The following is a 13770-nucleotide window of genomic DNA, read 5'->3' on the forward strand; positions in this document are numbered from 1 at the left end:
CTGCGCTTTTCCAGCACCACACTCTCGACTCTGATCATCTCCACCATCTGCAGTCCCCACTTTCTCCGTTCCAGAATGGTCTCGGCGGTGTTGGGGTTCAAACCCCCACACCCACCTTTGTAAGTGTTTGTGGAACTCTGGATCGGAGTTATGGACCTCGTCCGAACATCAGGACGGGGTTAAATTATCTGAACCCTTTGCCCCAAGGGGACAGGTTTAGGCCGTTCACAATTGGCTTGCGATCAGGGGCGGGAGGATGTGACTGTCAGTGGGGAATGTGGACTCGGGGGGGGGGGTTGAAACTGAGGACCCTCTGCCCGTTCCAACTGTCCAGCAGTGATGTGGTCCTTCCAAGCTGGACAGATCAGAGTCGGGGGTGTGTGTGGGGGGTGGGGGGGGCAGAAAAGATGAACACACTGGCCACAGCACATTGCTCCAGGAAACCATCTCAGTGTTCGGAAGGACAAAGTAATGTCGGTTTGGTAATGAGGGGACAGATACTGTCCACTACACCCCATGGGCAGGAGTCCTGAAGGCTGCGATACCCACCCAGCGCCAAGGTAAAGGAATTCTCTCAGAGCTCAAGAATATCGGAGCGGGGATAGGGGTCCCGTACTCGTCATCAACGCCAGAGAGGGGTCACGATGTCTCGGTGGTTAGCACCGCTGTCTCCCAGCACCAGGGTCCCAGCCTACCCTTGGAGGAGGGGGGGGGTGGGTGGGGGCGACTGTGTGCACTTTGCACATTCTCCCCTCCCCCCCCCCCACCCCACCCCGTGTCTGCGTGGGTTTCTGCTACGGGTAGCGGCTTGCTGCCACAGTCCAAGGATGTGTAGGTTAGGGTGGGATTGGCCATGGGAAATTGTCCCATAGTGCCCAGGGATGTGCAGGTTAGGGTGGGATTGGCCATGGGAAATTGTCCCACAGTGTCCCAGGGATGTGCAGGTTAGGGTGGGATTGGCCATGGGAAATTGTCCCATAGTGTCCCAGGGATGTGCAGGTTAGGGTGGATTGGCCATGGGAAATTGTCCCATAGTGCCCAGGGATGTGCAGGTTAGGGTGGGATTGGCCATGGGAAATTGTCCCATAGTGCCCAGGGATGTGCAGGTTAGGGTGGGATTGGCCATGGGAAATTGTCCCACAGTGTCCCAGGGATGTGCAGGTTAGGGTGGGATTGGCCATGGGAAATTGTCCCATAGTGTCCCAGGGATGTGCAGGTTAGGGTGGATTGGCCATGGGAAATTGTCCCATAGTGCCCAGGGATGTGCAGGTTAGGGTGGGATTGGCCGTGGGGAAATTGTCCCACAGTGTCCCAGGGATGTGTAGGTTAGGGTGGGATTGGCCATGGGAAATTGTACCATAGTGTCCCAGGGATGTGCAGGTTAGGGGGGATTGGCCATGGGAAATTGTCCCATAGTGCCCAGGGATGTGCAGGTTAGGGTGGATTGGCCATGGGAAATTGTCCCATAGTGCCCAGGGATGTGCAGGTTAGGGTGGATTGGTCATGGGAAATTGTCTCATCGTGCCCAGGGATGTGCAGGTTAGGGGGGATTGGCCATGGGAAATTGTCCCATAGTGCCCAGGGATGTGCAGGTTAGGGTGGATTGGCCATGGGAAATTGTCCCATAGTGCCCAGGGATGTGCAGGTTAGGGGGGATTGGCCATGGGAAATTGTCCCATAGTGCCCAGGGATGTACAGGTTAGGGTGGGATTGGCCATGGGAAATTGTCCCATAGTGTCCCAGGGATGTGCAGGTTAGGGTGGATTGGCCATGGGAAATTGTCCCATAGTGTCCCAGGGATGTGCAGGTTAGGGTGGTTTGGTCATGGGAAATTGTCCCATAGTGTCCAGGGATGTGCAGGTTAGGGTGGATTGGTCATGGGAAATTGTCCCATAGTGTCCAGGGATGTGCAGGTTAGGGTGGATTGGTCATGGGAAATTGTCCCATAGTGTCCAGGAATGTGCAGGTTAGGGTGGGATTGGCCATGGGGAATTGTCCCATAGTGCCCAGGGATGTACAGGTTCGGTTTATTAGTCAGGGGTAAATGTAGGGGAATGGGTGGTGACTGTTCGGAGGGTCGGTGTGTCGGTGCAGGCATTGTGTTCTTCGATGATTCACTCAGTCTCACGTCATCCTGGGGGTCCTTGGGGAGTTAATCTGACTGACTCCCAGCCCCTTTGAGAGACGTAACCCCTCCTTCCTGTCTGGTTTCAATCGGCCGAGTCTAGTCCCGGATTACCCCCACCTGAGGGAACCCTCTCTCTCTCTCTCTCTCTTTCTCTCTGTCCGTGTCTCCTCTGTCCACCCCCCCCCAGTCGAGAATTTTACATCCCTCAATTCCGTCCAGCAGTGTCCGTGGGGACATGTTTGACTACAGCCTGACTGCCTCCGCGCCCCCTTCTGTGGCAAATGGAGAGAGGGTGGGAGGTTGGGGGCCACTCTACGGAAGGTCTCGATGGGCTGAACGGCCTGTGTCTGATTCAGAACGGTGGCACGCCCGATGGGAGTGAAAGCCACCCTTAACTGGAATAACGCGGCCGCGTTCTATCGCTTTCTTGATGTGCAGGTTCTGCTGCAGGTCTTTGCAAAGGTGCAACGGGACTGAAAACCAACGGCTAGTGTCTTGCCTCAACCACATTTGGTTTTATTGCAAGAAAATGCCAGCTGAATTTTAATCTTGCAAGCACACGCTGTGATAATAATTGGTTATAGTCTGTGTTTTGCTGCTCGCTGATTGCTGACCCAAGCGATGACAGACAGAGTGACAGCAAAACCCCCCCCCGAATATCAACCGCACTCTGTCAAAAGTCACACCATGTAAACATTTAAAAGGTTCGCTTTCCTGAGACAGACAGAGAGGGAGAGAGAGAGAGACCAGTACACAGACAGACAGAGAGAGAGAGAGAGACCAGTACACAGACAGACAGAGAGAGAGAGAGACCAGTACACAGACAGACAGAGAGAGAGACCAGTACACAGACAGACAGAGAGAGAGAGAGAGAGAGACCAGTACACAGACAGACAGAGAGAGAGACCAGTACACAGACAGACAGAGAGAGAGAGAGAGACCTGTACACACAGAGAGAGAGAAAGAGAGAGAGACCGGTACACAGAGAGAGAGAGAGAGAGACCAGTACACAGAGAGAGAGAGAGACCTGTACACAGACAGAGAGAGAGACCTGTACACAGAGAGAGAGAGAGACCAGTACACAGACAGAGAGAGAGAGAGAGAGAGACCAGTACACAGACAGACAGAGAGAGAGACCAGTACACAGACAGACAGAGAGAGAGAGAGAGACCTGTACACACAGAGAGAGAGAAAGAGAGAGAGACCGGTACACAGAGAGAGAGAGAGAGAGACCAGTACACAGAGAGAGAGAGAGACCTGTACACAGACAGAGAGAGAGAGAGAGAGAGAGAGACCAGTACACAGACAGACAGAGAGAGAGACCTGTACACAGAGAGAGAGAGAGAGAGAGACCAGTACACAGACAGACAGAGAGAGAGACCAGTACACAGAGAGAGAGAGAGAGAGAGAGAGACCAGTACACACAGACAGACAGAGAGAGAGAGAGAGACCTGTACACACAGAGAGAGAGAAAGAGAGAGAGACCGGTACACAGAGAGAGAGAGAGAGAGACCAGTACACAGAGAGAGAGAGAGACCTGTACACAGAGAGAGAGAGAGAGACCTGTACACAGACAGAGAGAGAGAGAGACCAGTACACAGAGAGAGAGAGACCAGTACACAGACAGAGAGAGAGAGAGACCAGTACACAGACAGAGAGGGAGAAAGACAGAGAGAGAGACCAGTACACAGACAGAGAGAGAGAGAGAGACCAGTACACAGACAGAGAGAGACCAGTACACAGACAGAGAGAGAGAGAGAGAGAGAGACCAGTACACAGAGAGAGAGAGAGAGAGAGACCAGTACACAGACAGAGAGAGACCAGTACACAGACAGAGAGAGAGAGAGAGACCAGTACACAGAGAGAGAGAGACCAGTACACAGACAGAGAGAGAGAGAGAGAGAGAGACCAGTACACAGAGAGAGAGAGAGAGAGAGACCAGTACACAGAGAGAGAGAGAGAGACCAGTACACAGACAGAGAGAGAGAGAGACCAGTACACAGACAGAGAGAGAGAGAGACCAGTACACAGACAGAGAGAGAGAGAGAGACCAGTACACAGAGAGAGAGAGAGACCAGTACACAGAGAGAGAGAGAGAGAGACCAGTACACAGACAGAGAGAGAGAGAGAGACCAGTACACAGACAGAGAGAGAGAGAGACCAGTACACAGAGAGAGAGAGAGAGAGAGAGAGAGAGACCAGTACACAGAGAGAGAGAGAGAGAGAGACCAGTACACAGAGAGAGAGAGAGAGAGAGACCAGTACACAGAGAGAGAGAGAGACCAGTACACAGAGAGAGAGAGAGAGAGACCAGTACAGACAGAGAGAGAGAGAGAGACCAGTACACAGAGAGAGAGAGAGACCAGTACACAGAGAGAGAGAGAGAGAGACCAGTACACAGACAGAGAGAGAGAGAGAGACCAGTACACAGACAGAGAGAGAGAGAGACCAGTACACAGAGAGAGAGAGAGAGAGAGACACCAGGCAGGTCAAGGGTAAATGTGAGGAGCTGAGAGTCAGAGAGACGGACAGCACCAAAACAGACCCTTCGGCCCAACCCGTCCATGCTGTCCCAGATATCCTAACCTCATCTAGTCCCATTTGCCAGCACTTGGCCCATCTCCCTCTAAACCCTTCCTATTCATGTCCCCATCCACCTTTTCAATGCTGTCATTGTACCAGCCCCCACCACATCCTCTGGCAGCTCATTCCAGACACGTACCACCCTCTGGGTGAAAAAGTTACCCCTTAGGTCCCTTTCCCCCCCTCACCCTAAACCTATGCCCCTCTAGTTCTGGACTCCCCCACCCCCAGGGGGAAAAGACTTTGTCTATTTACCCTATCCATGTCCCTCATGATTTTATAAACCTCTATAAGGTCACCCCTCAGCCTCCGACGCTCCAGGGAAAACAGCCCCAGCCTGTTCAGCCTCTCCCTGTAGCTCAGACCCTCCAACCCTGGCAACATCCTTGTAAATCTTTTCTGAACCCTTTCAAGTTTCACAACATCTTTCCGATAGGAAGGAGACCAGAATTGCACACAATATTCCAACAGTGGCCTAACCAATGTCCTGTCCAGCCGCAACATGACCTCCCAACTCCTGTACTCAATACTCTGGAGGGAGGGGGTGTTTGGGGGACATCGATGATTGGTGGGGTGGGTGGGGGGGGGTGGGTGGAGGGAGTCACTGCCCCATTCCCCCACCCGCCCCCTGCAGCAGGATCTTGAGCTCATGGTTCCAGGTTTCGAACCGGAAGGCGACCCTAATCTGGGAGACGTTGGAGCGGAACATGTCATTCCCAACGGGACCGTCTTTCAGGTAATCCACTCCCAGAAACCTCTGCTTCTCCTGGAGAGGGGGCCGGGGCGAGGGGGGGGGGGGGGGGGAACAAGGAGAGAGAGGGGGTTAGCATTGACCTCAACCCAGCACGGAGACCCCAACACACGGACCCCAACACGGAGACCCCAACACGGAGACCCCAACACGGAGACCCCAACATGGGGACACCAACACGAAGACCCCAACACAGAGACCCCAACACGGGGACACCAACACGAAGACCCCAACACGAAGACCCCAACACGAAGACCCCAACACACGGACCCCAACACAGAGACGCCAACACGGGGACACCAACACGGAGACCCCAACACGGGGACACCAACACGGAGACCCAACACGAAGACCCCAACACGAAGACCCCAACACACGGACCCCAACACACGGACCCCAACACAGAGACGCCAACACAGAGACGCCAACACGGAGACGCCAACACGGAGACCCCAACACGGGGACCCCAACACGGAGACCCCAACACGGAGACCCCAACACGGGGACCCCAACACAGGGTCCCCAACACACGGACCCCAACACACGGACCCCAACACGGAGACCCCAACACGGGGACACCAACACGGGGATACCAACACGGGGACCCCAACACGGAGACCCCAACACGGGGACACCAACACGGAGACCCCAACACGGGGACACCAACACGGGGACACCAACACGGGGACCCCCAACACGGAGACCCCAACACGGGGACCCCAACACGGAGACCCCAACACGGGGACCCCAACACGGGGACCCCAACACGGAGACCCCAACACGGAGACCACAACACACGGACCCCAACACGGAGACCCCATCAAGGGGACACCAACACGGAGACCCCAACACGGGGACGCCAACACGGGGACCTCAACACGGGGACCCCAACACACGGACCGCAACATGGAGACCCCAACACAGGGGACCCCAACACGGGGATCCCAACACGGGGACCCCCAACACGGGGACCCCAACAGAGACCCCAACACGGAGACCCCAACATGGGGACACCAACACGGGGACCCCAACACGGGGACCCCAACACGGGGATCCCAACACGGAGACCCCAACACGGAGACCCCAACACGGGGACCCCAACACGGGGACCCCAACACGGAGACCCCAACAAGGAGACCCCAACACGGAGACCCCAACACGGGGATCCCAACACACGGACCCCAACACGGAGACCCCAACACGGAGACCCCAACACGGGGACCCCAACACGGGGACCCCAACACGGAGACCCCAACACGGAGACCCCAACACGGGGACCGCAACACACAGAGACCCCAACACGGGGACCCCAACACACGGACCCCAACACGGGGACCCCAACACGGAGACACCAACACGGGGACCCCAACACGGGGACCCCAACACAGGGACCCCAACACATGGACCCCAACACGGAGACCCCAACACGGGGACCCCAACACGGGGACCCCAACACGGAGACCCCAAAACGGAGACCCCAACACGGGGACCCCAGCACGGGGACCGCAACACGGGGAACCCAACACGGGGGCACCAACACACGGACCCCAACACGGGAACCCAACACGGGGACCCCAACACGGGGACCCCAACACGGAGACCCCAACACGGAGACCCCAACACGGGGACACCAACACGGAGACCCCAACTCGGAGATCCCAACACGGGGGACCCCAACACGGGGACCCCAACACGGAGACCACAACACGGGGACCCCAACACGGGGACCCCAACACGGAGACCCCAACACGGGGACCCCAACACGGAGACCCCAACACGGAGACCCCAACATGGGGACCCCAACATGGGGACCCCAACACGGGGACCCCAACACGGAGACCCCAACTCACGGACCCCAACACGGGGACCCCAACACACGGACCCCAACACGGGGACCCCAACACACGGAGACCCCAACACGGGGACCCCAACACGGGGACCCCAACACGGAGACCCCAACACGGGGACCCCAACACGGAGACCCCAACACACGGAGACCCCAACACGGGGACCCCAACACGGGGACCCCAACACGGGGACCCCAACACGGGGACTCCAACACGGAGACCCCAACACGGGGACCCCAACACGGGGACTCCAACACGGAGACCCCAACACGGGGACCCCAACACGGAGACCACAACACGGAGACCCCAACTCGGGGACTCCAACACGGAGACCCCAACACGGGGACCCCAACACGGAGACCCCAACACGGGGACCCCAACACGGAGACCCCAACACACGGACCCCAACACGGGGACCCCAACACGGAGACCCCAACACGGGGACCCCAACACGGAGACCCCAACACACGGACCCCAACACGGGGACCCCAACACGGGGACCCCAACACGGGGACTCCAACACGGAGACCCCAACACGGAGACCCCAACACGGGGACCCCTACACGGAGACCCCAACACGGAGACCCCAACACGGGGACCCCAACACGGAGACCCCAACACGGAGACTCCAACACGGAGACCCCAACACGGGGACCCCAACACGGGGACCCCAACACGGAGACTCCAACACGGAGACCCCAACACGGGGACCCCAACACGGAGACCCCAACACGGGGACCCCAACACGGGGACCCCAACACGGGGACACCAACACGGAGACCCCAACACGGAGACCCCAACACGGGGACACCAACACGGGGACCCCAACACGGGGACCCCAACACGGAGACCCCAACACGGACCCCAACACGGGGACCCCAACACGGAGACCCCAACACGGGGACCCCAACACGGAGACCCCAACACGGGGACCCCAACACGGAGACCCCAACACGGAGACCCCAACACGGGGACACCAACACGGGGACCCCAACACGGAGACCCCAACACGGAGACCCCAACACGGACCCCAACACGGGGACCCCAACACGGGGACCCCAACACGGAAACCCCAACACGGGGACCCCAACACGGAGACCCCAACACAGAGACCCCAACACGGGGACACCAACACGGGGACCCCAACACGGGGACCCCAACATGGGGACCCCAACACGGGGACACCAACACGGGGACCCCAACACCGGGACCCCAACACACGGACCCAAACACGGCGACCCCAACCACGGGGAGCCCAACACGGAGACACCAACACGGGGACCCCAACACGGAGACCCCAACACACGGACCCAAACACGGAGACCCCAACACGGGGAGCCCAACACGGAGACACCAACACGGGGACCCCAACACGGAGACCCCAACACGGGGACCCCAACACGGGGACACCAACACGGGGACCCCAACACAGGGACCCCAACAAGGGGACCCCAACACGGAGACCCCAACACGGAGACACCAACACGGGGACCCCAACACGGAGACCCCAACACACGGACACCAACACGGAGACACCAACGCGGAGACCCAACACGGGGACCCCAACACGGGGGACCCCAACACGGAGATCCCAACACGGGGAGCGCAACACGGGTGTTGGGGTTTAGGGGTGTGAGGGGGTGGGGGTGGGGGTGTGGGTGGTTTAACCCCTTACCTGGTGGGAGAGGCCACTCTGCCTGACACTGTTGCGTGCTATCTCACACATGTCACATGTCGTCAACTTCCAGAACTGGGCGGCAACTGCATATTCCTCAATTAGTGCCTCCTGAGGGGGGGGGGGTAAAACACATAGTCAGCGGGGAGGGGGAGGGGTATCGGAACAATATACCCCCCTACCCCCTCTATCCCACCCCCCACCCAATAGTCCGTCCCGCAAACCATTCCCCAGATCGGCGTCGTTAACTGTGATCAGGGAAAACAGGGGATCCCCGACACTGACCCTCTCTCCCCCCCTACCCCCCCCACCCCCCCCCCCCCGCCCGGGAGACCTCCCACCAGCCCGACCCCTCTGTATCCCCCACTCCCCTCCCTCCCTCCCCTGGGGGGATCATCTTGTGTTCTCCTGCCCCTCTCCTCCCAAACCCGTTGTTTGACCCTGGCACCAACACCTTCGACAAGTCCACGTGCACCACATCAAGAGGGGAACCCCCATCGACCCTCGCTGACTACCTCCTCGTAGATCCGCAGCGAGACCACCATCCCCCCCCCCACCCCCCCCGAGCCCCTCAAACACTGCTCAGAGATCGGAGCCTCCTCTTCTGAAACGTAACCCGCCCCCCCCCTCACCCCCAACACCCCCACTCAGGATGACGGACTTGCAGCCAGTCTGACCCACGCTCCAAACAATTCAGTTCCAACCCTCACTCGTTTCTCTCTCTCCCCCACTCTCTGTCCCTCCCTCCCCCCTCTCTGTCCCTCCCTCCCCCCTCTCTCTCTCTCCCCCCCCCACTCTCTCTCTCTCCCCCTGCTAGCTCTTTCCTCCCCTGCTCTCTCGCTCCTCTCTCTCCTCGCTCCTTCTCTCTCTCTGTCCCTCCCTCCCCCCCTCTCTCTCTGTCTCTCTCTCTCCCCCCCGCTCTCTCTGTCTCCCCTGCGCTCTCTCTGTCTCTTTCTCTGTCTCTCTCTCTCTCCCCCTGCGCTCTCTGTCTCCCTCTCTCTGTCTCTCTCTCCCTCTCTCTGTCTCTCTCTCCCCCCTGCTCTCTCTCTCTCTCTCTCCCCTGTGCTCTCTCTGTCTCCCTCTCTCTGTCTCTCTCTCCCTCTCTCTGTCTCTCTCTCTCCCCTGCGCTCTCTCCCCCCTGCTCTCTCTCTCTCTCCCCTGCGCTCTCTCTGTCTCCCTCTCTCTCTCTCTCTCCCCCCCGCTCTCTCTCTCCCCTGTGCTCTCTCTGTCTCCCTCTCTCTCTCCCCTGTGCTCTCTCTGTCTCCCTCTCTCTGTCTCTCTCTCCCTCTCTCTGTCTCTCTCTTTCCCCTGTGCTCTCTCCCCCCTGCTCTCTCTCTCTCCCCCTGTGCTCTCTCTGTCTCTCTCTCTCTCTCCCCCCTGCTCTCTCTCTCTCTCCCCTGTGCTCTCTCTGTCTCTCTCTCTCTCTCCCCTGTGCTCTCTCCGTCTCTCTCTCTCCCCTGCGCTCTCTCTCCCCTGTGCTGTCTCTGTCTCTCTCTCTGTCTCTGACTCCCCTGTGCTCTCTCTCTCTCCCCCCTGCTCTCCGTGTCTCTCTCTCTCCCCTGCGCTCCCTCTCCCCCCGCTCTCTCTGTCTCTCTCTCTCTCTGTCTCTCTCTCCTCTGTGCTCTCTCTGTCTCTTTCTCTCTCTGTCACTTTCCCCCCTGCTCTCTCTCTCTCTCTCCCCTGTGCTCTCTCTGTCTCCCCTCTCTCTGTCTCTCTCTCCCTCTCTCTGTCTCTCTCTTTCCCCTGCGCTCTCTCCCCCCTGCTCTCTCTCTCTCCCCTGTGTGCTCTCTGTCTCTCTCTCTCTGTCTCTCTCTCTCTCCCCTGCGCTCTCTCCCCCCTGCTCTCTCTCTCTCCCCTGCGCTCTCTCTGTCTCCCTCTCTCTGTCTCTCTCTCCCTCTCTCTGTCTCTCTCTTTCCCCTGTGCTCTCTCCCCCTGCTCTCTCTCTCTCTCCCCTGTGCTCTCTCTGTCTCTCTCTCTCTCTCTCCCCTGCGCTCTCTCTCCCCTGTGCTGTCTCTGTCTCTCTCTCTGTCTCTGACTCCCCTGTGCCCTCTCTCTCTCCCCCCTGCTCTCCGTGTCTCTCTCTCTCCCCTGCGCTCTCTCTCTCCCCTGCGCTCTCTCTGTCTCTCTCCCCCCTGCGCTCTCTCTCTCCCCTGCGCTCTCTGTCTCTCTCTCTCTCCCCTGCGCTCTCTCTCCCCTGCCCTCTCTCTCTCCCCTGTGCTCTCTCTCTCCCCTGTGCGCTCTCTGTCTCTCTCTCTCTCCCCCCTGCTCTCTCTCTCTCCCCCCCCTCTCTCTCTCCCCCCCGCTCTCTCTCTCCCCCCTGCTCTCTCTCTCTCCCCCCCCTCTCCCCTACGCTCTCTCCCCCCTGCTCTCTCTCTCCCCCCTGTGCTCTCTCTGTCTCTCTCTCTCCCCCCTGCTCTCTCTCTCCTGCTCTCTCTCTCCCCCCCTGCGCTCTCTCTCTCTCTCTCCCCTGCCCTCTCTCTCTCTCTCTCTCTCTCCCCTGCTCTCTATCTCTCTCCCCTGCGCTCTCTCTCTCCCCCCTGCGCTCTCTCTCTCTCCCCTGCGCTCTCTCTCTCCCCTGCTCTCTCTCTCTCTCCCCCCTGCGCTCTCTCTCTCTCTCCCCTGCGCTCTCTCTCCCCTGCCCTCTCTCTCCCCCCTGCGCTCTCTCTCTCCCCTGCGCTCTCTCCCCCCTGCCCTCTCTCTCTCTCTCCCCTGCGCTCTCTCTCTCCCCTGCGCTCTCTCCCCCCCTGCCCTCTCTCTCTCTCCCCGGCGCTCTCTCTCTCTCCCCTGCGCTCTCTCTCCCCTGTGCTGTTTCTGTCTCTCTCTCTGTCTCTGACTCCCCTGTGCTCTCTCTCTCTCCCCCCTGCTCTCCGTGTCTCTCTCTCTCCCCCTGCGCTCTCTCTCCCCCCTGCGCTCTCTCTCTCCCCTGCGCTCTCTCTGTCTCCCTCTCTCTCTCTCTGTCTCTCTCTATCTCGCTATGTCTATCTCTCCCCTGCGCTCTCTCTGTCTCTCTCCCCCCTGCGCTCTCTCTCTCCCCTGCGCTCTCTCTCATCTGTGCTCTCTCTGTCTCCCTCTCTCTGTCTCTCTCTCCCCTGCGCTCTCTCTCTCCCCTGCGCTCTCTCTGTCTTCCTCTCTCTCTCCCCTGTGCTCTCTCTGTCTCTCTCTCTCTGTCTCTCTCTCCTCTGTGCTCTCTCTGTCTCTCTCTCTCTGTCACTTTCCCCCCTGCTCTCTCTCTCTCTCTCTCTCCCCTGTGCTCTCTCTGTCTCCCTCTCCCTCTCTCTGTCTCTCTCTTTCCCCTGTGCTCTCTCCCCCCTGCTCTCTCTCTCCCCTGTGCTCTCTCTGTCTCTCTCTCTCTCTCCCCTGCGCTCTCTCTCCCCTGTGCTGTCTCTGTCTCTCTTTCTGTCTCTGACTCCCCTGTGCCCTCTCTCTCTCCCCCCTGCTCTCCGTGTCTCTCTCTCCCCCCTGCGCTCTCTCTCTCCCCTGCGCTCTCTCTGTCTCTCTCCCCCCTGCGCTCTCTCTCTCCCCTGCGCTCTCTCTCCCCTGCCCTCTCTCTCTCCCCTGCGCTCTCTCTCTCTCCCCTGCGCTCTCTCTCTCTCTCCCCTGCGCTCTCTCTCCCCTGCCCTCTCTCTCTCCCCTGCGCTCTCTCTCTCCCCTGCGCTCTCTCCCCCCTGCCCTCTCTCTCTCTCTCCCCTGCGCTCTCTCCCCCCTGCTCTCTCTCTCTCTCCTGCGCTCTCTCTCTCTCCCCCTCTCTCTCTCTCCCCTGGGCTCTATCTCTCCCCTGCTCTGTCTCTCTCCCCCCTGCCCTCTCTCTCTCCTCTCTCTCCCCTGCGTTCTCTCTCTCCCTCTCCCCCCTGCTCTCTCTCCTCTCCCCTCTCCCCCCCCTGCTCTCTCTCCTCCCCTGCGCTCTCTCCCCCTGCGCTCTCTCTCCCCCCTGCTCTCTCTCTCTCTCTCCCCCCTGCGCTCTCTCTCTCCTGCTCTCTCTCTCTCCCCCCCTGCTCTCTCTCTCTCTCCCCCCTGCTCTCTCTCTCCCCCCTGCTCTCTCTCTCTCTCCCCCCTGCGCTCTCTCTCTCCCCTGCTCTCTCTCCCCCCTGCCCTCTCCCTCTCTCTCTCTCTCTCCCCTGCCTCTCTCTCTCTCCCCTGCGCTCTCTCTCTCCTGCTCTCTCTCTCTCCCCCCCTGCTCTCTCTCTCTCCCCTGCGCTCTCTCTCTCTCCCCCCTGCGCTCTCTCCCCCCCTGCCCTCTCTCTCTCCCCCCTGCCCTCTCTCTCTCCCCCCTACCCTCTCTCTCTCCCCCCTGCCCTCTCTCTCTCTCCCCTGCGCTCTCTCTGTCTCTCTCTCTCTCCCCCCTGCTCTCTCTCCCCCTGCTCTCTCTCTCTCTCCCTGCGCTCTCTCTGTCTCTCTCTCCCCCTGCCTCTCTCTCTCTCTCCCCCCTGCCCTCTCTCTCCCCCCTGCTCTCTCTCTCTCTCCCCTGCTCTCTCTCTCTCTCTCTCTCCCCCCTGCTCTCTCTCTCTCTCTCCCCTGCGCTCTCTCTGTCTCTCTCTCTCCCCCCCCTGCTCTCTCTCTCCCCCCTGCTCTCTCTCTCTCCCCTGCTCTCTCTCTCTCTCTCTACCCTGCTCTCTCTCTCCCCCCTGCTCTCTCTCCCCCCGGCTCTCTCTCTCTCTCCCCTGCTCTCTCTCTCTCTCTCTCCCCCCCTGCTCTCTCTCTCTCTCTCCCCTGCTCTCTCTCTCTCTCCCCCCTGCTCTCTCTCCCCCCTGCCCCCTCTCTCTCTCTCCCCCCTGCCCTCTCTCTCTCT

The 13770-nt window shown here is 59.7% G+C and overlaps 1 protein-coding gene across 2 annotated transcripts; it reads right to left on the reverse strand.

Moving 5' to 3' along the window:
- Positions 1-2673: 2673 nt before the first annotated feature.
- On the reverse strand, positions 2674-9097 carry LOC140468511 (uncharacterized). 2 transcript variants are annotated; one of them, XM_072564592.1, is made up of 3 exons: positions 8985-9097; positions 3004-5477; positions 2674-2943 (listed from the first exon to the last, which is right to left on the reverse strand). In XM_072564592.1, the coding sequence occupies exons 2-3, from the start codon at positions 4692-4694 to the stop codon at positions 2826-2828; spliced, it is 1809 nt and encodes a 602-aa protein (XP_072420693.1). In that variant the 5' UTR covers positions 4695-5477; positions 8985-9097; the 3' UTR covers positions 2674-2825. The 2 variants fall into 2 exon arrangements, with proteins under 2 accessions (XP_072420693.1, XP_072420692.1); XM_072564591.1 differs by having other exon boundaries at positions 2674-5477.
- Positions 9098-13770: the final 4673 nt, after the last annotated feature.

This window comes from Chiloscyllium punctatum, chromosome 47, assembly GCF_047496795.1.
Source record: "Chiloscyllium punctatum isolate Juve2018m chromosome 47, sChiPun1.3, whole genome shotgun sequence".
NCBI classification, from domain to species: domain Eukaryota; kingdom Metazoa; phylum Chordata; class Chondrichthyes; order Orectolobiformes; family Hemiscylliidae; genus Chiloscyllium; species Chiloscyllium punctatum.

What these genes read in the sequence shown, in the direction of transcription:
- LOC140468511 (XM_072564591.1), bottom strand. Translation starts at nt 4,694, where the DNA reads ATGGACGGGTTGGGCCGAAGGGTCTGTTTTGGTGCTGTCCGTCTCTCT.